Source organism: Chaetodon auriga, chromosome 19, assembly GCF_051107435.1.
Source record: "Chaetodon auriga isolate fChaAug3 chromosome 19, fChaAug3.hap1, whole genome shotgun sequence".
NCBI lineage: Eukaryota > Metazoa > Chordata > Actinopteri > Chaetodontiformes > Chaetodontidae > Chaetodon > Chaetodon auriga.
The window spans coordinates 17,482,566-17,507,491 of record NC_135092.1 but is presented as its reverse complement, the minus strand read 5'-3'; the positions used below and the strand labels follow the sequence as shown (position 1 = coordinate 17,507,491).

The 24,926-nt window shown below is 43.0% G+C and overlaps 3 protein-coding genes across 4 annotated transcripts in view; 2 read left to right on the top strand and 1 right to left on the bottom strand.

Annotated features, from left to right (window-relative positions):
- Positions 1–4,693: 4,693 nt before the first annotated feature.
- On the bottom strand, positions 4,694–6,906 carry b3galt9 (beta-1,3-galactosyltransferase 9). Its single transcript, XM_076758738.1, has 2 exons — positions 6,883–6,906; positions 4,694–5,842 (listed from the first exon to the last, which is right to left on the bottom strand). Exons 1-2 carry the CDS (start codon positions 6,904–6,906, stop codon positions 4,694–4,696), a joined length of 1,173 nt encoding a protein of 390 aa, XP_076614853.1.
- A 2,154-nt stretch (positions 6,907–9,060) lies between these two features.
- Positions 9,061–14,222, top strand: psmd5 (proteasome 26S subunit, non-ATPase 5). Its single transcript, XM_076758964.1, has 10 exons — positions 9,061–9,305; positions 10,046–10,190; positions 10,275–10,388; positions 10,501–10,629; positions 11,185–11,294; positions 11,436–11,578; positions 11,832–12,023; positions 12,169–12,278; positions 12,364–12,504; positions 12,679–14,222. Exons 1-10 carry the CDS (start codon positions 9,133–9,135, stop codon positions 12,934–12,936), a joined length of 1,515 nt encoding a protein of 504 aa, XP_076615079.1. The 5' UTR covers positions 9,061–9,132; the 3' UTR covers positions 12,937–14,222.
- A 5,139-nt stretch (positions 14,223–19,361) lies between these two features.
- kcnt1a (potassium sodium-activated channel subfamily T member 1a) overlaps positions 19,362–24,926 on the top strand; it is a 28,797-nt gene continuing 23,232 nt past the window's right edge. The window contains exons 1-2 of one of the 2 annotated variants that reach the window (XM_076757250.1): positions 19,362–19,887; positions 21,994–22,158. In XM_076757250.1, coding sequence (XP_076613365.1) covers positions 19,721–19,887; positions 21,994–22,158 — 332 coding nt within the window. In that variant the 5' untranslated portion in view covers positions 19,362–19,720. The remainder of the gene's footprint in view (positions 19,888–21,993; positions 22,159–24,926) is intronic. The other variant, XM_076757251.1, reaches the window with a different exon arrangement.

Below are 24,926 nucleotides of genomic sequence, written 5' to 3'. Positions count from 1 at the left end.
ACAAGCCTCTAATAACATGTGATCTGATATACTCGATTACAGGCCGAGTCTCCACCCACCACTGAACCTGACAGCAGCGACTGAGGATCCCTTTGATAAATCAGTCAGAGCACTGACAGGCCGGCCCATCGGGGTACCAGAGGCAATCACCAGAAGATTTCATCATTTTGAATGAAGGGCCCACTCATGCCCAAACGTTGCTGCTGCCCAAAAAGCAGCCAAGCAAAGACAGAAGAAGGAGATGGCAGGAACATCGCTAACAATAGTAATCTCACCCATATTATGTATTACATGTTTTGTTTGTTTTGTTTTTAAATTTGGTTCTGGCATGCGAGTGTTGTGGCTCTTTGGTAACACTGGCCTGGCAGTCAGTCCAGACTGAAATATCTCAACAACAACTACTGTATGGACCGCCATGACATGACATTTTGTGCAGACATGGATCTTAATGACTTCAGTGATCCCTTAACTTTTATTCTAGCGCCACCATCAGGTCAGTATTTGAAAATTTGACCGAAAAACCCAATGACATTCCCATCAGCCCCAGCAGCACTCAATATTGAGCAATTAGCAAATGTTAGCTTGCTAACATGCTAAACTAAGATGATGAACATTATACTGCTTAGCATCAGCATGCTAGCATGGTGAGTGTGTTAGCATGCTAATGTTTGCATTTAGCTTGAAGCGATGCTGGTCCTAAACACAGCTTCACCGAGCAGCTAGCAAGGCTGTTTAAGCACCAAAGGTGACACATTAAACCATAGAGGAATTAATATAGTACTCTTCACCAGAATTAAATACCTGGCATCAGGCAATAATGCAGGGAGATAAAATTTACGGAGGATATAACACCATGTATAAATAAATGGGAAGTTTTGTGATTTATTTTCGGTAATCAGAAACTTTTACAAAGTTTGGGTGATGACTTGACAAATTTCTTAAAAAGGTTGGGTTCTGCCGTCATTTGGACTTGGAGTTTGCTGTATTTCCTGTTCAGCAGTGTCTTGCCAGAACTTTTTAATAAATGTTAATGTCACCTAAAATAAGAACCTTGTTAATTGTTAACAGAGACGTTAAATACTTTTAGAAGTCCTCAGCTGTACTTGTGTTTCCCCTCAGACCTGTTACATAAAGAACTGTACTGAAACATTGTGTGTTTAATGTACTTAATTTCATCCAGATGGAGTAGATTTGGGGAAAAAAAAAAAACTTTCTGTAAGAACAGCCAAAAGCTATAGAATGTATAATTAAAACACAAGAAGTCAAAAGAAAGTACACTGTATGAGAGGCAAAAAAAAAAAAGAAAAAAAAAACCTACTGGCTTGGCAAAGTTACCAAAACCTCAAAGGAAAGATTATGGAGTTTATAAAAAGGGAAAGGAGAAGAAACCACAGATGTCGTCAAAAAAGAGGGTTTATCCTTGAGGTTACTGCTTCTACGTAAATGAACGTGGGCTGTACGGCCACATGAACACTGAGCCTCTGATCTGAACAGAAAACTCTCGAAAATCTGGAGGGATTGTATAAAAACGCACACTGTATGTTCTCACGAATGACACATGTGTACAAACATACTAAATTAAAATGGCACACAATTATTTCTTTCATCAGTTGAGACATTAACTCCCACTGACCCTCTCCTCAAATCAGCGGCCGTGGCAGCAGAGCCCCAGACCTGTTTCTTCAGTGAAAGCAGAGCAAATGAAACAGCGTTTCTCTGGTTTGATGAGACCCTCTCTGCAGAGATGCACCCCTCTGAGGGGAGGCTTTCATTAGAGCCCTGCACCACCCACATGCAGTTTACCGACCCCTCGACCTCACATTAACAATCTCTGCAGGCTGTGTTATGAGTGTGTGTGTACGTGTGTGCGTGCGTGCACGTGTTGAAGTGTACATGTGGTTTAGTGGGTCGGATGGCTTTCCCGCTCTGCGGACCCGGTTTCCACTTTCTCTTGGAAAATCCTTCCAGTCCTCGACAGCGTTTTTGAGCCAGTAGGTTATGTTGATGACTTTGTATAAAGAATAACTTCACTCACAAATGCTTTTGGCAACTTTCTCAGTTCCACAGTAGCAAGAAAATAAACACGTTAGAGATTTTGGTCTTGAGTATATATTTTTGTAAGCGTGGGCATATGGCCAGAGTTGGACCCTGCTCTGGACTTTATCTCAAAAAATCTGCTTTCTTGCCACAAATGAGAGGAGAGAATACCACTCTCATATCTGACCATTAAATATGGGGCCGAGAAATGGTTATCTTAGCATAGCTTAGCATGAAAATTGGGAACAAGGCAAACAGCTGACCTGATGTTATATCTTGTTTGCTTAAAAGCTGAAATGTAAAGTTTGGAGTTTGATTTTATAGGAATCTACAGGGGTTAAGTGCTGGACTCATACTTGGCCGGGCACTGGGACTTTCTGGACTCTCCAATGGTTCCCACTGACAGAGCCAGTCTAGCTGTTTCCCCCAGCTCCCATATGCTAAGCTAAGCTAAGCTAACCATCTCCTGGTTATAGCTTTACAGTGAACAGACAAATATGAGAGTGGTGTCGATCTCCTTGATAAACTCTCAGCAAGAGGGTAAAAAACAATTTCCTCACATGCTTTGATGTTTCCATAATGGTTTTTATTCACTGTCAGCCATCCATCACCAGCATAAAGGCCTAAAAAACTGTAACAGATATCACTCCCCAGCAGAGTATCCAGGTGAGACCTGTTATTGTTTGGATGCTTCACAGGAAAATGTGGCACAAGTAGGATGGCAGTGACCATAAAATGACAACAGTGTAAAACTAAAGCATCATGGGTTCAGTTGTTTAGCAGTAGACCGACAGAGAGACCAGGTAGAAAGGTGAGAGGTGAGGGATCATGTGGCGCTGAAGTCCTGGATGGAAGGTGTTGACGCTAACTAATCCAGATTCATCCCGGAGAGCGATCTGGGTACACACCGATGGTATGCCAGTCAAATTGTTACTATGACTGGTCCCCAGCCAGGATGATTATAGACATGCTGAGATGTTATTCTGTGAATACCTTGGCCTGATGTGGTGAGACAGGCAGCCAGGGAAAGCTTTACAGACACAATGGAACCTGGCCAAGGTGGAGTAGAGAGTTGCAGTGTGAACCGCTGGCAGTAAAACAAAAGAGAAAGAGTTTGTAGAACACCCAAACATTTTGTTTGGTCAGCTGGGATCAAGGCCAAACTTTCCTTTTGTGGAATTTAGGGAGAGAGTGGTAGCTTGAGCAGCATTTAAAGGACGTAAAATTGCTAGAAATCTAAAATGGAAGTGAGACAGACTCACTTCCTGCATTACCAGAGCTCCCGCCTTCCAGTCACACTAAAACAGATTGATATGCAAGTGTTACTTCTCCAAAAAAAACAGCTGGCACACATTTATGTTAATGTCTAAAGCACTGAAAACATTCCTGCAACTATTCCCTGTTTATTGATTGACTGATTCCAGTAAATTTTACAAATTTTATAGGGGGATGTATGTATATACCCCGCATCCAGTGTTGGACCCAGTGACATGTTCATTGAACATGCAAAGCAATTATGTGAGTTTTCCTCATGAGCTCAACACTAAACTACACTGTACCCTGTATGTGGCATGGCTCCACAGGAAGTAGGTTGCTTTACCTCATGTTGACCACTAGATGTCCTCGTTGGTATGATGCCTGTGATGACTTGTAGCTTGTCCTGGAATTGATGTCAGATTTCTTGAAGGTCCATCAGGTTGTTTACAACCTTTTAGGCCATAATCTATTAGAACCCAACAAGAACTTAAAAAAAGAAGGAAAGAAGAAAACGGGAACCCTGCAGATGAAATACATGGACCCACATGAATTTGATTCTGTGTTATTTTATTGACAAATATCAGACCCAGGGTCAGATTCTCAAGATATATACTCTCTTTTATAATCCACAACTTGCATGCAATTATGATTCAGTTATTGGTGGTCAAAGTGTGTTTTGAAAAGGATCTAAATGTCAGAATTCATATTGTACCACAGCCTTTGTCCTCATTTTAAAGGGTTTCTATACCAAATGTCCACCCATGCATTTGTTCTCAATTATTTTGCCTGCTTAGACCTCCTCTCAGGACTGTGTGGGCATATGCAGACTGTGCTTCACTGACATCTCCCTGACTCACCTGCTTGTTATATTGCATGTGTAATAAAGGCAAGGCAACAGCTTGTTCAAATCTTTTGTCCTCTCATAACAGGAGAAGCACAGGTGTTACATGAAGAGGGGCTCCGTTCCATTCACATATCCCAGTGAACCATAACAGTGCTCCCCAATGTCTGTCTGCTAGACAATAGATAATGACAGTGTTTTCCACTGGGAAATAAATAATAAGTGTATTTCATTTACTTAGACAATCTGAGGTAAAATCCACTCAGGGAAAATAAGAAGTAATACTTCTTCTATTGGAGCTCCTGTCTAATTAGACGTCACTGCACTGCAATGTTATTTACATAAATCTGGCAAAGTGGATATATGTCATAGCGCCCAGGCTGAACTTTCTTTTCACTGATTATAGTAAAGAAATAAATTCATATAGTTGTAGATCAGTCATACTGACAGGCAAATGCAAACATCAGCGCACACTTGTGCACACAGCCAACAAACTTATTACACTTTTTCTTTCAACCCCACTTCCTGCCAGTCTCCGTCTCTCTCTTCCTCCATCAGTTACCCATGTGATTCATCTTGGTCCTGGGAGTTGAAGAAAGAAAGTTTATCCAGGTATGTGAGGGCCTTGCAGGTCACCAGGCCATAGTAGGTCTGCAGCAGTGAGCATCTTCCACCCTTCAGTCCCAGGTCTGCCCACACTGCTTCGAGTTCGTGGCTTCCCATTCCTGCTGAGCTGAACAGATAGTGATAACAGCAGGCGTTGTAGCGGACATGCTTCTCTCCTGCGAACCTCGCACTGTGGGTTGGTGCCACACCGGCCTTCTGAGCACAAAGGCCCACAAAAACATCCGCTGGCACAGGTGCACGCACTGCTGCGGATGCTACGTACACTTTTCGGACCACATCCTGGGATAGAACATAAGCCGTCTCGTCACAGTATTCAGGCAGGTGCTTGTCAGGGTAGAGAGCTGGGGGCAGGTAGCCAGGACTGTTGGGGTCCCTGTCAGGAGAGTCCCTTTGGATCACCCGACCAAGATAAAGGTCCTCAGGGTGCCTGTGCAGCCCGAGCAGGTAGCCTCCAATGGCAGGGAGGTTGAGAAACACAGTGTCCTTGGTCAGCAGAACAAAGCGTGCCACGGGGCAGAAGGCGATAACCCAGCGGAGCGCCAGCACTGTCCTTTCTGTTGGGCCACGGAGCGATGACTCAGCCACAGCATGACCCTGGACCATGTCCCCGTAGCGGTCAAACTCTGTCATGAGGGCCTTTTGTGCAGCCGAAGTCTGAGTTGATCCTAAGAAGAACAGTATCTGGACTGGGAAGCCTTGGATGAGTGTTTGGTTGGCCCATGTCCTCCTGACTGCATCTCTCTGGGTGATGTTAGCTGTGGAGCTGAAGACTAGAGTGAGGAGGAAGAGGTCAGAGTTTGTGCAGGCATCAGGGTTAGCAATGGGGTAGGCTTGGGACACATTGTCCCTGGCCTTGCTGAGATCTAGTTTCCTTGCTTTCTCTCTCACATCAACGACCATGCCGTCAGTGTAGACCCCTGGCGTGGGCTGCAGGAGGTACTCCTCGACAAAGTCTGCTCCAAACAACAGGGCATGGAAGAGCAGCACGTTGAAGAGGAGGAAACACCACTGGTGGGTACGCAGCTTGCACAGACAGCACTGGAGGATGACACAGAAAAAGACAGATAAATAGAGCACTAACTACCACAAAGAACTTAACTCAACATGTATAAGCTGCAAAAAAATCACACTGTACCTGCATGACACCTGCCCTAACAGCGTTGTTGTTTCTCTGTGTTTATCAGCTGTATGTGACAGGAGGACCTCCCGCTGTAATCAGTTCAACAACAATACTGGCTGACAGACAGGGTTTCTACTTTCAAGAAACTCTAGCAGCATGTAACTCTGCACCCCAACCCCAGGTCACATGCTTCATCAGGAGGAGTGTATTGTGCATACAACATTAATGATCCAGAGATGGAATAGTTTGGACATTAAGGATCCCTTCCAGACATCTTTTCAGACATATAAAGATACTCTGCTTTGAATAATATTTTGCATCTGATTTCTCCACTAAAAACATTCATTTACCCTGATAAAAATTCATGAAACCTGCTCCTTCTGTTTCATTGAAAAATAAAAAACCTATGAAAATGCAAATGCTGTTCATTCAGATGTTATCTGCTAGACACAAGACGTCTCCTGCTTCACTGCAGTGTCCATTCTCTGTGTTCGCAGTCTGGAGGCTTCAGGTTTCCAAGTGACTCTTGTACAAGTTGCATCCTGGATCACAACTGGCTTTGTGTCACAAAATCATGCTTGTACGTACACGTGTTAAACTCATATTTGAAGTAACAGAGGAACTTTCCCATGTAAAGGAAAGTAAACAATGTAATGTTTCCACTGAAATATACAGTACCACTATCTAACACTTGACTAACTATATAACACTGCAAACTTCAAACTTCAAACTTCAAACTTTATTTATTTATATGGCACTTTTCATACTTAAAAAGCAACACAAAGTGCCTCACAGAGGCTAAAAATGACAGAAGAAGACCCAGCCCTCCCGCCCCCATAACCACATACAGAAACACACACACAGACACACACGCACCCATACGGATAAGATAAGTAGTAAGCCACCTGTGGGGGCCATCCACACTGAGAGGGCCCCCGGCTCATGACCGGGGGGCGCCGCCCGAGACCACCCCGACCCAGGCAGACAGAAGGCCCCACACCAGGGTGCGGAGGTCTCCAGCCATCCAGGCCAGAGCCGTCCCCTCAGCAGCGCCCCCATCAGTGGGCCAGAAGCATTTCCCAGTGAGGGGGGCCCCCATGAGGAAACGCTTGACCTAAAAACCAAGGACCCCCATGAGGAAACACTGGAGCTAAAAACCAAGGGACTAAGACATAAACATAAAATTAAATAAAATGAGTAAATGAAATAAATAGCAAATTAAACATGTTGTTAAAACATGCAACTAAAATAACAAAGATAGACATGCTAAGAAACGTGATTAAAGGAATAAGATAAATCAAACAAATCAATTGAAAGCCTGATTAAAAAGGTGGGTCTTGAGCCTCTTTTTAAAAACATCAACAGTCTCTGCGACACTGAGGCTCTCCGGCAGGCTGTTCCACAATCGGGGTCCATAATAACTAAAGGCCGCCTCCCCGTGTGTTTTAGTTCTTACTTTTGGTATGGTTAAGAGGCCAGTACCGGAGGACCTCAGGGTCTGCGAGGGTTGGTAGGGTAACAGTAGGTCAGATAAATAAGAAGGCGCAAGACCATTAAGACATTTAAAAACTAATAAAAGAACCTTAAAATCTATCCTGAAATGCACGGGGAGCCAATGCAGCGATTTTAAAACTGGCGTAATGTGCTCCCGCCCTCTGGTCCTCGTCAGCACTCGTGCGGCTGAATTCTGTAGCAATTGAAGGTTGGAGATACTCTTTTTAGGAAGACCAGAAAGCAGGGCATTACAGTAATCTAGGCGCTGCACTTTGGTGATGCTTCGTGCAACGTGTTGACAAAATCCACTCCCATCAGGACTCACTCAGCACACCCTCTGAAACTTGTGTTTACTGACCCTCAGTGTTTATCTTCTCACCTTGTAGAAGAGAACTCCAAGGTGAGTGTGTACATATCAAAAAATATGTTGTCAGGCAGTATGGATGTAACGTATCAGACTATTACAGAAGCTTCTTGGTGCACGTTGCTAAAACCAAGAGGGACACAGTAGGTAGGGCGGGCAGGAGGTGAGAGGCCAGGGATCATGTAGTGCTGCAGCCAAAGGTGGAGGGTGTTGATCAAGATTAAACCTGAGGAGCGATCCAGATGCACATCGGTGGTATGCCAGTAAATTTGTTGCTGTGACTGGTCACCAGCCAGAATGTGCACAGCCTTTAATGTCTGAGCTCCGGCCTGATGTGGAGAGACAGACAGACAGAGAGATTTGCAGGCACAGTGGAAGCTGGCCAAGTTGCACTAGAGTGTTTTAGTGTGAGTCACTGTGAATCAGAGAGGCAGGGAGGGTCTTTAAACCTCCTTTCTTTCAGGCTACATCCCACACAAACTAATGCAAATGTAACAGTGGGACATCACGAAGACATAATGTGAAAATTTGATGCTAAGGAATCAACTGTATGCTTCAGAATCAAAATTATTAGTTTGAATTTAGTGGTAGTGCTCCAAAGTCAAGTTTAGTTTCAAGTAATACAGTTATTTACTACAAAATAAGTCCATTTAGAGCATTTCTCAAAAGACTTTATGAAAAGGAGTCCAGCTAATTTCTGTGTTAAAATGCTTCTATTCAAAGGAAAAGGTGATAGGATGTCGGTATAATGTGACTTTGCATTCACTGAGCTGACAAGAGGTCCATAAGTCATTGAAAAAAATGTGAAGAAGCCTTTTCTGTTGGAGTCAACAAGCACAAGTGTTGCCTTTCTGAATAAACTCAGGATTCTCTTACAGGTTTCTTCACAAGTATAATACCTTGTAGTACAAACATGCATGTTCCCATGCATAAACAGAACACTATCTGGAAGCACTAAGCATGTTTTTACTGTTGTGCGTTTGTTGTTTGCATGTTGTTTATGTCTCCTCAATGACAAACATTGGATTCATGAGTTTCAGTGTGTTTTTCTGTGAAACTGGTCTTATGTTCAGTATGAAAAGCCAAAGTGTGTGTGCATATATAGACTACACTCACATAAAAGAATAAATATAATACTAACACAAATTTGGAGATGGGTGTAGGATGTTGAGAATTTGTAAAATACGTGGTAGGCAGGTTGAAAGAATACCAGAAACAATTGATTCAGTCTGACATGGAGTGGCGCCTCCCGATCAGCCCAGCAGGTGGCGGTAATTCGCCGTAAAGTTAGATGTAACCGCGTAAATTATGAAGAAGAAAAGGAGCAGGAAGAAGCCGAAGAAGAGGGGGCGGGAGTTCGGTTGATGGCAGTTTCCCTAAACATTGCAAGTCATGGCTGCGTCCATACAGAGTTTACTGGATGAAATCTCCGGTGTTGAGGACCCTATTGAAGAGCTACAGAGTCTAAAAACAGCGCTGTTGTCCATCCCTGTCAGCGCTTTGAGAGACTCAGTGAGCGGACAGCGTTTCAATGCGATATTCTCTCTGTTAAATTCAAATGAAAGGTTGGTTTGGTACATTTCATCTCATTCATACCGTTTAGCAAACTGCTGAGTCGATTAACTGTCAGTATTTATCATTAGTTAGTTCCTCGAACAGTGAATTAACATACCGGGAGGGTTAGTTAGCTGGCTAGCTTAAAAACTCTACTTTACCTATGCTAGGTGTTAGCAAGCTAGCTAGCTAGCTGCAGTACTCTCTGGCATATACAGTGCAGTTCAGGTGTGTACAGTGACGTGTTTTCCTCTGTATGGCCCCGTATTATTGGATTTAGTATGAAAGTTAAATTACTGACTTTCATAATTACGAGATTAATTAATTGAGATGCTGATATGCGTAAAAAAGCTGAATCGGGTGCCCTTTCCTACAGACAGTCCCCCCAAAGTATTTTTGGACGGTACAGATACAGAAAGACAATGATATTTGCCACTATTTTCGTCTCGTGTGGATGTGAACACCCCCAAATTAAGATGAAAGTTTACACATGAAGTACATAGGCATGGCTTGATTTCAAGATCTGTGTGGTGGAGTACACAGTCAACCAAAGACACTCACGCCACTGTCCAAATACTCACAGGCTTCCCGCTTCGCAGCACATTAACAATAATTATACAAACTGATTCAATTATTGAAGTTAGTTTTAAGCAAAAATGCCACCAATCAGCAGTTCCACCCACATTAATGAAAACAGTCATCCATTGAACAAATGCAGGTTTAAAGTTACTAATGCGAGCTGTGTTTGCAGGGAGCAGGTTGAGCTGTGTGTGGACATTCTTGAACGCATCTTACTGGCCCTCAGCCCCATGTGCCTGGCACAGAACTACAGAGTGGAGCTGCAGGGGGGTCTCACCCATCCTAATGAGGCAGTCAAGATACTGGCCTTGACACAGGTGGGCTGCTCTCGCACACACACATGCACGCACAAACGCACATGCCTTTGAACCACTGACCTTGTCAACATTTTTCTCCGTCAGATTGGTAGAATAGTGGAGCAACCCGACACTCTCACTGAAATCCTCAACAACCTTGACATTCTTCGAGCAGTGATTCACTGCATCAGAGAGGAGAAGATGGCTGTGGCAAAACAGGTGAGTACTGAGTCACTGAAATATAAAAACAAGTGAGTACTGAATTACTGAAATATCTTGCATGAGGTTTTTAATGAATCCACAGAGGGTGCAATAACTTTTGTTTCTTCAGGCCATCCAGGCTTTGTCCAAGCTGAGTCACTCCAAGCCCGGGTTAGACAAATTGTTCCAGGGCGACCTGCTGAAAGCAATGAAGGATGTGATGGCCACAAGTGACATTGTCAGATACAGAATATATGAGGTACGTGTGTGGTACAGTGTGTTACTTAACTCTGCGTTACTTTGTGGCCAGTGATGCAAACATGGCAACTTTTTGTTTGTGTAACATACAGTTTTTGAAATAACATTTATTTGGATGGACTCAGTGGAAAAGATGACTAATCATAACAAGAAATTATGCCAGAACAGGGGCATTTAGATGCAGTTATATTAAAGTTTTAATTCATTCCAGAGGAGCTTGAAATCCTGCACACGGAGGCAGTGGAATGACTGTTGAACTTTCAGGTTTGCTGCCCTCAGTGTGTTTTTATTTTATTTCATTTCTCCCCCTTTCATAAAATCATCCAGCAGACTCTGTGATCAGCTGGAAAATGACTGCATCGCTCATTCCTGGCTACTTGCCTCAGGAGCAGCTGTTGCCAGATAGAAAGACTCACAGATTCTCTCTGTTGTTCCAGATTAAACGTTTTTTGCTGTGTGACTCTGTATGCATATGTCTATAATGAATATACATAAGAATACATAAATGTCCGCACATGCGATTCCCTAATGAAGACCTTTTTTTTGGCGCTTGCAGCTGGTGGTGGAAATCTCATCGGTATCTCCCATTTCCCTCGGTTACTGTGCCAACAGCAGCTTCATTTCTCAGCTGCTTGGAGAACTGACAGGCGATGATGTGTTGATCAGGTAATAAGATTAATCACATCATAAATACAGAGAAAGGAGCTGAGAAGTTTTGTGGAAAATTCTAATGTGGTTGCAGCAGACGATGTCTTTATTCTTCTATCGTGGTGTAAATTTGAATCTGTTTCTCTGTTTTTTTTCCAGAGCCACCGCCATTGAGATGGTGACCACTCTCGCCCACAGCCAGCATGGCCGGCAGTATTTGGCCCAGCAGGGTATAATGGACAAGATCTCCAACATGATCAGAGGAGCAGAGACTGACCCCTTCTCCTCGCTCTACCTTCCCGGTGAGTAACTCAGCCAGGTCAACTCGTGCTGTAACACTCAGCTTCAGTCACCGGTTTCTTTCCTGTCTGTTTCCATTTAAACGCTGTCTAGAATCAGTGAAGATTAATGCGTTTTTCCTGCTAAATCATAAGCAGATGTGTAGAATTACTGTCCTGAGCAGTGACGTCAGATGTATGTGTGTAAATGCATAATAAATAAACACTTTTATTTAATACAACAATCCACTGATAATCCAGAATATTGCTGCTGTAGGTTTGGTGAAGTTCTTTGGAAACCTGGCCATTATGGACAGCCCGCAGCAGGTCTGTGAAACCTACCCGGCCTTCCAGAACAAGGTGTTTGAGATGGCTCTGGACCCGGACCCTGTGATGATCGGCGTGGCTCTGGACACTTTGGGGTTACTTGGATCCACGGTGGAGGGGAAGCAGGTCCTTCAGAAAACAGGTTAGCTTGTCGAGTTTTCCCAGCTTTTATGTAATAAAGGCCAGAGGCGCCAAAGGAGCAATGGCCCCTCTCAGAATGTTTATGTTTCCTGTAATTACAGCCGATGTGTTTGGATCTCCGTGACCGATTCTGTGTGTGTCTTCAGGGGAAAAGTTCAAGGCTGTGTTGTTAAGAATGAGCCGCCTCGCCAGCTCTGGAGCTACAGAGCTCAGGGTTCGCAGCTTGGACGCCATATCACAGCTTCTGACTCTACAGGTGCGTGTGTGCATCTTTTTTTATGCCTTTAAATGCCATCTCCATTATGCCATTCAGTTTATGAATCTGTAATGTTTTATTGCAGCCAGAGCAGCAGACAGAAGACCTCTTGGCCCTGACAGAGTCCTGGTTCCACCTTTTGTCTAACCAGCCCATGGACATGATTCACAACATTAGCACGCAGCCGTTCCCAGAGCTGCACTGTGGGGCTCTGCGGATATTCAGCGTGAGTACTCTGCTGTTTCTGACTCCAATCATCTCCTCCCTGTGTTACTGACCTTTTGATAACCTGCAGAAAGCAGTAGAACTGCAGATATTGAAACGTTTTTTCTATGGACACACATAAAGCCATATATTTATATCTTCATCTGTCATATCTGTGCATGTGTGTGTTTTCCAGGCCATTGCCACTCAGCCATGGGGTCAGAAGTTAATGATCAGCACTCCCAGTTTCATGGAGTTCGTTCTGGATCGTTCAACGGGTCAGACGAAGGAGGCCAAAGATGCCAAGTTTGAACTAGTGGGCTCACTTGTGAGTTCATCAACAGCAGCGGAGATCCTGGGCAGCCAGCATTACATCCGTCTGAAGACGTATCTCAGAGAGGGACCTTACTATGTTTCAGCTGTGGCCGCGGTCGGCACAGAAGGAACAGACTGATTCAAACACACTCAGACACACTTTGCAGTTTCCAGGTTAATGCTTAAGTAATGGGTAAGTGCCTGAATAATCGAACTGTGGGTTAACATATTATACTCTGCTATAATAAAGTCATTTTCTGAGAAATACATGAAGACTTCTAACAAATCAGGATGTGGTGTTACACAGTTCAGTTGATGAAAGCTTCAGTATACAACATTTAAAAACAAATAATTGATCTTAATATCTCGCTTCGCCCTCAGCTGCTCTTTGTTTCGGTTATCTGCACACATTAATATATTTTTCAGGCTTTTCTGAGAGGACATTAACGTTAAATATGTTAACACATCTTCAGATATTTTTCTTTTTTTGACTTCATGAGTAAATCTAGCAGTGTGAATGCGAGTATCCTTTAACTAAGAACAAGTAATGAAAGCAGTTTAGAAAGTTTTCAAACGTAATGTAAAGCGTTGAAATGTGAGACAGTGTAGGGAGAATATTTTTTTATTAGTGGTATATTAAAGGGACTGTTTAAGTGTGTTTGTCAAAAAGAAAACTGAAAACAATTGTTTTCACAAACTGACTTCAGCAATTACAGGACCAGTGGATTCTAATGAAACATTTGTTTTTTAGGTTGCATTATGGGAAATGTAGGATCTAGTGTTTTTGGAGCTTTCCTCATTTTAGAGGCTGAAATTTGGGACATCTTGAATTCTGCTGCTTTGATTTTCTCATACAAGTCACCCAATGTTATAGAAATGCAACCCTAAACTGTTTCCCTTTAACAGTTTTAGCTCCCTGAAGGTCACTGTAACCCTCACGTTCATGAACATGAATGAATGTGTGCTGGAAACCGTGGTGCCATACTTGCACAAGAACACTCACCATTATATTAATGGAAAACAGTGTGCATCACTATCTCCACATCAGATCAGGACGGCCCACATGGATTAATGTCAACTCATGTTTACTCTGAGTATTTACCAATTACTTAAACATTAACTAAAGATTCCCTCAGACATTCACCCTGCAGGCAAACTCTCCATCACATCTATCAAATCAATCCTCAGCTATCAGATCACCACTCTCCACATCCTCCAGACATCGATTAAATTTGTTTGTGTCAAAATATCTTTTCTAAATATCTTTTTTTTTTTGTAATTAAAGCGGATGCAGTCAACAGATATTTGTCTACTTCTCATTTTTTGCCCAATGGTCATTGCAAACTATTACAATCAAAAATGTTCTTGAAATGTCAAACAACACACACACAGAATTTTTTGGCGCGCCAAATAAAAGTGTAGTCGTAAATCTTTTTGAGTGCCCCGTGAACATCTTAAGTTTGTTGTATAGTTTCTGATTCTCACAAACTGCAGTGAATGAAACCCACACGTTTAGTATGTTTGACCACAATGGTTAAACTGAATTTAGGAGTCATTTAAGGAGGTGAAACTATGATCAGCAGCCCTTTATCACGCTTGGATGTTAATCCAACGTGAGGTGATTCTTTTTTCTGGGATTTATTTGTGTCATGTACTGCTGTGTGTCAAGTTAGTGACAGATTCAACTGCTGGTCTGTGTCATGGCCACTAGAGGGCGACAGTTCGTCCCCACCTCCCAGAAGTGCACTAATACTTTGCCATAGTTTTATACCTGAAACTCTTAACTGTGATACTGAAATGATCGAAATCTGTCAATCTAGGTGCAGTAAAGGCAAGAGAAAAGTTCAGAAAGGTTAGAAACAGACAAGATGAACCTCTAACTTGAATTTGCAGTGAAATGAACGAAGACTTTAGGTAAGAAAACCCCAAAAACCTTTGTTAGGAGGGATTTGTTGTGTTATTCATTGCAGTCTGGCTTCTGTTTGCACACTGAGGTGCGGTGGAGGGATTGAGCTCAGGGGGCGCAGCAAAGTGGCTCCCAGACACCAGATGGAGACAGTCGTGGCACAAGGTCTGACTTCTAACTGAATATAGCTGCGAAGCTTATGTAAGCTTTGGTACAAGCAAGCTGAGGCCTTTGCAGTAATGTTGACGATGGAGTCAGACAGCGATACTCATCCTCCTACCTGTCACATCACAACACATTTACAACTGCAGTGTGGTGTTAGCTTGTTAAATGACCCTTTAGCATCGCATTTCAGCTGTTGTTGCTGTGAATTTCCACAGGTAATCAAAAGTAATCAGCAGTCACTTAAGGATCTTATTTATACTTACGATATAAACATTATAGTTAAACATGTCTTTGTCAGCAGTCCTCTCCTTGTCACCAGTAATTAAGCCTGTGGACAGCTAACACTGTCCCGTGTGGACGTCCTATAAGAGAGGCTGCACGCAGTCACAGCTTTGAGCTACATGCTAACATGCTCACAATGATGAAGCTAACATGGATTTTAGCAGATACACCAATGTTCACTACCTTAGTTAAGTGTCAGCATGCAAACATTTGCCAATGACATTAGTTGTGCACAAGTAACTCAGTATATTTGCTCAAATAATGTACTGAAGTACTTGTACTTAGCCTGAGTATTCCCATTTTCTGCTACTTTCTACTTCTATTCCACAACTCAGAGGTAAATATTGTGCCATGTATTGTACTCCAATAAACTGACCTGGTGCATTTCTTTCTTCGCAGACTCAGATTAATAACACAAAATATGTCGTGCCAAATGTTCAACCTGAGAAATTTCACTGTTTTGGAAAATGATATCCTCACTTAGAAGTTGATGCCAGCAACACGTTTGTAAAAAGTTGGGACAGGGTCATGTTTAGCTCTCTGCTGCATCTCCTCTTCTTTGAACAACAGCGTAAGCGTTTGGGAAGTGAGGAAACCAGCTGCTCTCATTCTGTCCTGATGTATGATTTCAGCTCTCAGCAGTTTGTCTTCTTTGTGGTGTTTTCATTGGGTGATAAGTCTGGACTGCAGGCAGGCAGTTTTAGAGTATTTTTACTACGGAGCTGTGCTGTTGTTCACAGATGATGTTTTTTGGAAATGTTTCTGAGCCCTTAAATTGTTAGCGCAGTCTGTCACAGAGTGGTGAACCCCTCCCCATCTTTACTTCAGAAGGACTCAGCCTGTCCGGGATGCTCTTTTTATACCCAACCATGTGGCTCACCTGCTGCCAGTCAACCTGATGAACTGTGACGAGCTCCACCAGCTGTTTTCTTTCAGCTTTTCACAACTTTTCCAGCCTCTTTTCCCCACTGACCAAACTTTATCGAAACATGTTGCTGGCATCAAATTCTAAATTAGGAAATTTCTGTTTCAACATTTGATGTGTTGTCTTTGTGCTATTTTCAACTGAACATGTGGTTTCAGTGTTTTGCAAATCAAGGGGTCACCAGAGTGATTAAAAGTGATCCTGGAGGGTGAATGAATGTGCACACTGGATCTAATAGTTGTTACTTGTTAAACTTGACCTCACGGTGGCACTACAGGAAAATTCAGGGAATCACCAAAAGCATTAGGATTCATCCTGTGGGAACCACGAATGTGTGTCCATGCTGAGATATGTGCCAATCCAGCCATCAGTGTTGAGTATTTCACTCATGAGCAAACTCACGGTGGCTCTTGATGATAAGGATTTTAAATTAAGTGCTTTTAAATGACTTGATAGTTATAAAAATGTGATGTGGATCTTTAATCTGTTGACAAAGTCCAGCCATCCTGCTGGAATCATCTCACAGATGTGACTTGTTCTCCAGCAGTAAAGTGACTTCCCACTGCAGTCAGAGCGACTGACTCAAACATCCACCACAAGCGTTAAACTCTGAAGACAACCTCATGCCACCGTCACCCCGGTGAATCATATCACCTCTCCCACGTCTCCTCCGTACTTGCTCCAGCTTGCGTCATCAAATAAACAAAGAAATAAATAATAAATAAAACATCCAGTCAGTCAATCTTTTTCACATTTTATTTTTGTTTCTCCTTCTGCCACTTCTGGCAGCGTAGTGGAATTCATCTGGCTCTTCTTCCTTCTCGTGTCTTTTATGCTGTGGTGAAAAGTAACTAAGTACTTTTACTCAAGTACTGTACTTAAGATCAACCTTGAGGTACTTGCACTTTTATGCTGTTATACTTCTGCTTCATAACTTTTCAGAGGTTTTTTACTCCATTTATCTGACAGCTATATTTACTTCTCATATTCAGATTTTACATTAAGAAAATCACATGATCATCTTATAAAATGCAGTTTTAATAGAAATTAACCCAGTGGTTTGGTGTAGTAGTCATATCTCACATGTCTACGAGGTGTTGAAATGACTCCAGAGGGTTTCATTTAAGTAACTGCTTCCAAAATAGATCAAATTATCCAAAATTTCACCAAAAATCAAAGATTAGAGAAAATATTGGGAAAATTTTTTGTAGCAGAATTTAGTTTTCTTGTCTTTGCATCCCCTCAGATCTGTTTTGTGACCCTTTGGAGGGACCCAAACCCTAAGTTTGCTACCACTGAACCAAACTACTGAAGTTGTAGTGGAGTATTATACGTCATAGTATGAGGACATCTTTTCACTTGTTTGTCTGAAAACTTCTTACTCATCTGTTATGAGATTTGTCTTTGTGCAGCTCTTATTCACCACTCTCAGGCGGTGCTGCCTTGCACTGAAATATGAACAGTAAACGCAACCTCTCATCCTGAGAGCGGCCCGTTAATCCCGGTGATGCCTCCGGGCTCTCTGTGCCGTCCCCTGCTGTCTGTCAGAGAGTGCGAGGCCCCTCCTGGGCTTCCTCTGTGAGAAAGGCGGGATGATCTGCCGCCGGAGCTCAGCACACCTGAGAAACGCTGACAGGATGTGGGTTTGTCAGATTTCACTCCAGCGATGAATCAGCCTGTCATCATCAAGCTGTCGTGTTTCGCATCAGCCTGCTGTCCTGATACACCTCATGCGACTGTGACGTCTGGGATTCATCTGAGGAAGGCAGATATAAAGACATTCCCGAAGAGCCCCGTGCACAGTGCAGCGACCTGAGGAGGCGTCTATTTGACAAACTCCCCTTTAAGAAACCTAAAGGCTTGTGGTTGTCTGAAGTTGGCTTGTTCGTGAGATTTATGTAAAGATTTATTTATTATTATCATGAGAAATTTCATCTCCTGCCCTTCATAAGAAGACATTTCTGTGACTCTAAGTGAATGAAATCTTCTGATCTTTGAGTCTGTGGCTCAGTACATTTTGATCTAATCATCTTGCTGTCTGCTGTTACTGTCTTGTAATCCCATAAGGGCTGGACTCCATGCGGTACTTCAATAAATTAGTATTCAACCAGAGTAATATGTTCTGTCCAGGTCCACGCAAAGGTGTAAGATACGTCATGTGAGTCGTGTCAGAGAACTAAAAACAGTCATTTCTGTGTATGTGTTTAGCATATTTTTGAATTCTGTACATGAAGCTGAAAATAGTTATGTTTCTTGTGCAAAGTCTAAATGTAGTGGTGGAAAGTAACTGAGTACATTTATTCAATTTTGAGGTTTATGTGACTTTATACTTCTCGTCCACTACATTTCAGAGGGAAATATTGTACTTTTTACGTAAAATATTTGAGAGCTTACTTTTTTGCTTCAGATTTTACATTTTTTAAAAACATAACCTTATATAACACAATGCAAAATTAAAGAAAAGCAACCTTTTTTGAGCTTAAAGAAAAGCAGCGTCCAGCTCAGATCCTTTGTCCCCTTTCAGATGTCTATGAATGCTTTTCATTAATTTCACCTCTAAACTTCAGAAATGCTTTCATTTAAATGAGTCTTCAGTGCCCACACAGGCTAAACTATCCAATATTTCACAAAAACAGCAAATATTAGACAAAGCAGAACTAATGTTTTCATGTTCACTATGTCACTAATCAACACACAACCCCTCAGACTGACCTGTGACCCTTTGGAGGGGGGCTGACCCCTGGGTTGAGAGCCACTGGATTAAACTAACAAACCATGTATAAAGTAGTTAAAAACATTTTTTCTGTGGAACAATCGCTTTAACTTTTCTTACTCGAACACATTTTGCTGATCACACTTTTAAGTAGGATTTTGAACACAGGACATGTCATGAAGTATTTTTACATAGTTGTACTTTTACTTCCTCCATCAATGATTATGTTAAGATGTGCTCAACACACATATGGTGTAAAATAGTAACAATTAAAATAACAACTGTACAGCCTAATCCATTGTTCTTGTGAAAAACAACAACATTTTGAAGGTGAAAATTAGATTTCTTTAACTTTATGTCACAGTCTTGATTCAGCTCTGCGGTAATTCTTGTGTTTCTTCATCATTTGGTTCCATATCAGACTGAGAAGAGTTGTTTTTCCTTCTGCAAAGTCTTTGTTAAACCACAGTGAGTCCATGTTTTCAGACTGGTGAGGTGGAGGCACCCAGAGCCTCCAACAGATGGCGCTAACCTCTCTCTCCTCATCAGGAGTTGGGTGATAATTCAACAGTTATGTCATTAGGTGTACCGCTACCTCAGCGAGGAAAGCTGTCATCAGCGTGGTGTTCACTGCTGCAGACCTGTCCTCTGCATCATTACCCCCCACACACGTTAGCAGCCTGGTGTTCTCTGACACCAAAATGATTTCATTTGCATCTTTCAGATTGTCTATGGAAAGAGTTCATTAGCCAGTTGTCACTTTGCTCGGAGCTTCTTATCAGCGTAGGCCGACAAAAAAAAACTCTTCCATACCTCCAAGATGCACCTGAATAGGTGAGGCGCGCATCCGCGCAGGGGAGGCATCACCCGAAACTCAAAGAGCGCGTCTTTCTCCCCGGGTGTCCACTCCTTTTTGGGCAGATCACCCTCCGATGCAATTAACCCAGGAAGACGACTCAGTCAAGGGGGACTCAACGCCGACCACCGCAGCTCTCCAGTCCGACGGCAGCGCCGGATCTCCGGCCAAAATGTGCAGTGAATGTTACGTGAATCAGACATTTGTGAACGACGATGGGACCGTGAACGACCACAAGCCACGGTAAGAGAGGCACGCAGCAGCGGCAGGAGCAAGTAAGGCAAAGTTTAGGTTTCAGACGTGGAGATTATGATGAATAACTTTTGATTATCGCTGCTCACATTTCTCAGAGTCATCACATCCACAGTCACTGATGATGAGAGATTTGTTTTGAATAAAAGCTGTGACATTTTTGAATTGGTGACTATTTTGTTTTGTGTATGCTGTGCGTAAACCAGCTGAGCTCCATCCATCCACTGTCCACCTGTCAGCACGGATGTGTGTTCACCTGCTCAGCAGCCAGCTGGCAGCTTTCACCCTCACGGCCTGGGTGTTATCTGCATCACTAGAACTGATGATAAACACGTTAAATAATGTTAGAGTGAACTGCACGGTGCGTCTGTGTGTCCTCTTTGGAGCATCCGTGTAAGTATTTGACAAAAATGTGCTGAAAAAGATGTGTTGACGCACGAGCTCGACGATCAATGAAACTTCTCACTCTCCGTGTTTTGTTCTCTGCTCTGCGGCGCTCTTTGTGTTTTGTTTGGTTAAGTTAGTTGGATGGATTTCAGACAAACCACATGGGAAATATACCCTTCATCTATTATGCAATAAGTTTGACAAGCTTAATGGAGGACTACAGCAAACAGACAGAATCAGGGATGGACGGAGCGGCCTGGGAGGTTTAAGGCTCCTCTCACAGAGCTGCTCCTTCAGCCATCTGTTTGCAAGAGGCTGGAAAACAGCAGCCGCCTTCAGTCAAGAGGGTTTCACACCAAACCACTTACACTTCATTTGAATCATGAAATTTATCTCTTACGTCTGCCTGCCATGACTAATATTTAATGGAAGGACGTTGTGTTAACCAGGGAGATAATGTGCTAAAACTTCCAGTATGTGATGCCTGCACTCTCTCAAAAACACCCAGCGTGATACCAGAACTGTGTAAAATATCAAAATGTAGGGTTTCTAATTCATCTCATTCTTGTAAGTAACTGACATCAGTTCATCACCCTCTTCCCTGTTTCAGACATAACATCCCTGTACTGTACTCCTCCTTTGCATGCCACTCAGGCTGCGATTGAATAAGGGTGAACTGGGAGAGGTCACTGACGTCTGCAGGCGTGATGGCAGAAACTGTGCTCTCCATCCAGCTAAGAATGTCTGCTGTGACTGGAAATATTATTGATTACATTGTTAGATTGTTAATACTCGTGCTACATTGTGTAAGCAGCATTTTATTGCTGTAGCTGGTTAAGGTGGAGCTAGTTTTAACTACCACAGTTAGATATAAGGCTCACACAGCAGATGACATGATTAACAAGGCAGGTGAGAAGAAAAACAAAGTTCAGATGCACAAATTAGCACTTTTTTTTTTACTTTAGTGAATATACTTAGCTGTTTTCCACCACTGGTTGAAACCTTCCCACACCAAAATAATTGGTGGCGGTTGGCACTGGCTTTGAGTCTGCTCTAAACCCTCTATTTCTGGCAGCTGGAACAAATTTGTTTTTTCCATGTTAGAGAAATATCTGCATGCACACAGTGTTCGTCTAAAAAAATAATTATGTGCTTCTATTAATAAAGTTAATCCCATAAAATGAAGTTGTGGACTGTCAGACTGGGTTCACTCCATCGTCTTCAGCACATCTAAACTTCACCCGAATGCATGTGACTCTCTGCTTCTGCTCTTCGTGCTGAGATGACAGATGGATGCTTGCAGCCGCAGGAGCTTCGTTTCCGGCCTGCGTCTGCAGGGTGGTACAGCAGTTAGTGTGCATGTTGTCTGGCTTTATTGTCTGTGTGATCTCAGGATGCTGTTTGAACAGCTCATCTTACAGAACCAACTGCAAACACACAAAAGAGAAAGAGGCTAATTACATGTAAACGCCGAAGCTCAGAGTGCAGATTTGGACTGAGATACTCTCTATCAATCAGTTTGTGACCGAGTCTTTTTTCTCTCCTTTCTGCATTCCTGTATCAGTCCACCACCTGCACTTTTCCATCCCATGTTTCCTTTCCTTGCTTCCTCTCCTCTCCTGCTCCTTGTTCCTTTTCGACACTGCTCGTCCTTCCAGCACTCTTCTTCTCCCTTCATTCCCCTTTACTGTTCTCCTCTCCCTCCTCCAGCTCCTCTCCAGCGCCACTCCAGACCAACACCAACAGCAGCGGGGTTATCTTAGACATCTCCACTCTTAAGATGGAGCAGCAGGAGAGCGAGGTTCCTCCGCTGCCGCCCCGCTTCCGCTTCAGAGACCTGCTGCTCGGGGACCAGAGCTTCCAGAACGATGACAGGTAGGCAGAAGCGTGAAGGAACAGGAAGCAGTTTGAGCAGATTGTTTTTTGGTGATGGCCAAAAGTGGAAAAAAAGTGTGAAACTGTGAGCGATACCAGATTTTGACCATCAGATAAAAACAACACTACTACTTTAAAGCTGAAAGTCGATAAACTCTGCTTGCTTGCTAAGTAGTTGCATGCAACTAACTATGGACCAAAAGGATTAATTGAGCTAAAGAAGCAGATTCATTGATAATGAAAACGATGGCAGGTTGCAGTTCAAAAACACTTCATGAAAAATCAGAAACAGACAACTTTTCAACCCCCACCCAGCGTTTCCAAGTGGTTTCACTGCTGGCGGCGCTGTTGTAAACACAGGCGGATGGCTTTATGTTTCCATCAGAGCTGCAGCTGCTGAACACACAGGACCCACATCATTTGCTTCCAAATTTCCATGAAGAAACGATCAGCACCACTTTGGAAATGAGAGAGAAGAAAGAAGCACGTTCACTGAAGAGGTCAAGTGAAATTGTCAGAATGTTACTTGGAGTGATAACATAGTTTGAGTAGTGCCTGTTGGAAACAAGTAACTACAGCAGGTGTTGGTGTCAGGGTGGAGGGGAGAGTAGAAGAAAGCGGGAGAAAAAGCTTGAGCTCATTCATTCAGTTAGTCCATAATGGAGACATGAAAGCAGACAGAAACGGTGTGAATCGACTGGATCGCCAGTCAGCCTTCATTTCCCCTGGAGCGCAGAAAAGACAGAGAAAGGGAGGCTTATCGGGAACCAAGCTAATGGTGTCATTATTCCACAGTCATTACACTGTGCAACATTTACTTCATAATGACAAGTTAAAGCCAAAAATGTCTATTACCAGTTTGAAATGACTGAATAAATAAAATATTGCTACAAGGAAGGAACATATTAGACTCTGAACAAATTAGTCTGGCAGCCTAGTATTTATCAGCCAAACCTCTTTACTTGTCCATTATGTTCATCCTGATGGATTTCAAGTCATTCTCCATTTTTTGATGCCCTTTGTCTGCATCTGCCGTAAATTCCTAGTTCCTCTTTCATATGTAAAAAGCACTTTTATTTTGGCCAGCGGCTCAGATTATTTGTCCCCATCACAGCTGTGTTGCAGCTGATTGCCAGACCTCTTTTTTTTTGCAGCTGACACATTCCCCTAAATGGCATTCAAACGCCACTTGACCCACCTTCGCAGCAGTGTTTGCACTTGTTTTGAAGTTACATCAGAGTTGCTGTGCATGAAGTGTTTACCTTGTCTACCCCCCACAGTCTGAGCATACACAACAACAGTCCCAGGCGCGGTCTGAAGGGCTCTGACCCCGTCGGTGTGAGGTGGTTGTGCTCTGGATTTTTGGGCGCTGTCCGTGGTGCTGAAAAGAAAATGTTTCTGGCTATTGAGAAGTAGGCTGTGTGTGTGTGTGTGTGTGTGTGTGTGTGTGTGTGTGTGTGTGCGTGTGCGTGTGCGTGATCCATTCTCCCAAGAATGTATTTCAAACTTGTGAAAGTGTACGACTTGAAAAGTGCTGCAACAACACTGTGGCCTAATTCACAAGGAGAATTTTAAAATGAGATCCCACCATCAGTCCCTCTGTTATCTGTCCTCCCTCATCCACACTTTCTCCTCCTTTACCTGCTTGTGCTCTGCTGCAGCATCTGAGCTCGATAGATGAGATCAGTAGCAACCTTTTTCGCCCCGAGATACAAAACAGTGCTACAGCGAGGATTTAGATAGACTCTGCTTCAAAAGTCTGAAACAAAGAGTCAAAAATAACTTGAAAAACACGTCCCCTTTTCTCTGTTATTGCAGCGGGTTTGTAGAGTGCTGAGTTAAACAATCTGGAGCAGGGAGTTAGAAGCTCATATTTGTAGTTCCTAAAGATATTTATTCAGCATATAATCTGGGGTTTGACCTCAGGAGCATGGTGATGAAATGTAATTTCAGATGTGATCACAGCAGCAGTCCTTTGAGACCGCAGTGCTGTTTGTAATATTTGACAAATCCATTTGACAAGCAAAAACAACCAGCTCTGCCAATGCTTTCAGTCAAAGGCGACCTTTCCCCAGCTGTCCTTGCAGCAAGCGCTCTTTCCTCCTCGATTGAGCTGTCCACGTTTTCTGCTCCTGTTTAGTCAATTAGCATCATTCTTCCTGTTGTTTCCCTGCGAACGAGCCCGTCCTCTGTCCCCGGCAGATAGTGTCGTCGGAGGTGAGTGATGGGAGGCGAGATTTTCAGTGGTCATCCTCCAGGCTCGTGTTCAGCAGCTGTCTGTGAACTCCCAAATGTCAGTGGTCACATCTGCCTGGGGACCATCAATCACTTAAAAGGTTGCTTTCTCAAAGGCAGGCGTGCATGAGAAGACGAGTGCGCACGATGCACAGTATTGTCAAACTATCAGCCTTATTTGTGCTGCCTGTCTTCTGACTTCTGTCTTTTTCAACTTACAGCGTTTATCACATTTCTTTCCATTTTAAATGTCGTCATTATTCCCACTGGTGACCTCTTTCTGAGCTATACTTAGCGACATATACATGAAATGCACGAGTGTATATGTCATATTTCATAGGCAGGACTTGTGTTAGCGTCTTCTTATGGAACTTGGAAAGACACAGTGAGTGGCTTTACAGCGACAGTGTGGGCGAAGGGGGTTCAAGTGGAGTGGCCTCTTCTGGTATTTTCAAAAGCACTGAGTCACGGAGGAGGTCATCTATAAATTACTACTTCAGACTCTTCAAATTAAGAGAAGACAAAAAGGCGGG

Bases quoted from the DNA above. Each gene is read 5' to 3' on its own strand.
- b3galt9 (XM_076758738.1), bottom strand. From the start codon at position 6,906: ATGGCTGGAGACCTCCGCACCCTG. The intron at 5,843-6,882 runs GTGTGGGGCCTT...TCTTTGTGGTAG, and splicing joins CTGGAGACCTCCGCACCCTG to TTAGTGCTCTATTTATCTGT.
- psmd5 (XM_076758964.1), top strand. From the start codon at position 9,133: ATGGCTGCGTCCATACAGAGTTTACTGGATGAAATCTCCGGTGTTGAG. The intron at 11,579-11,831 runs GTGAGTAACTCA...TTGCTGCTGTAG, and splicing joins CTCCTCGCTCTACCTTCCCG to GTTTGGTGAAGTTCTTTGGA. The intron at 12,024-12,168 runs GTTAGCTTGTCG...GTGTGTCTTCAG, and splicing joins GCAGGTCCTTCAGAAAACAG to GGGAAAAGTTCAAGGCTGTG.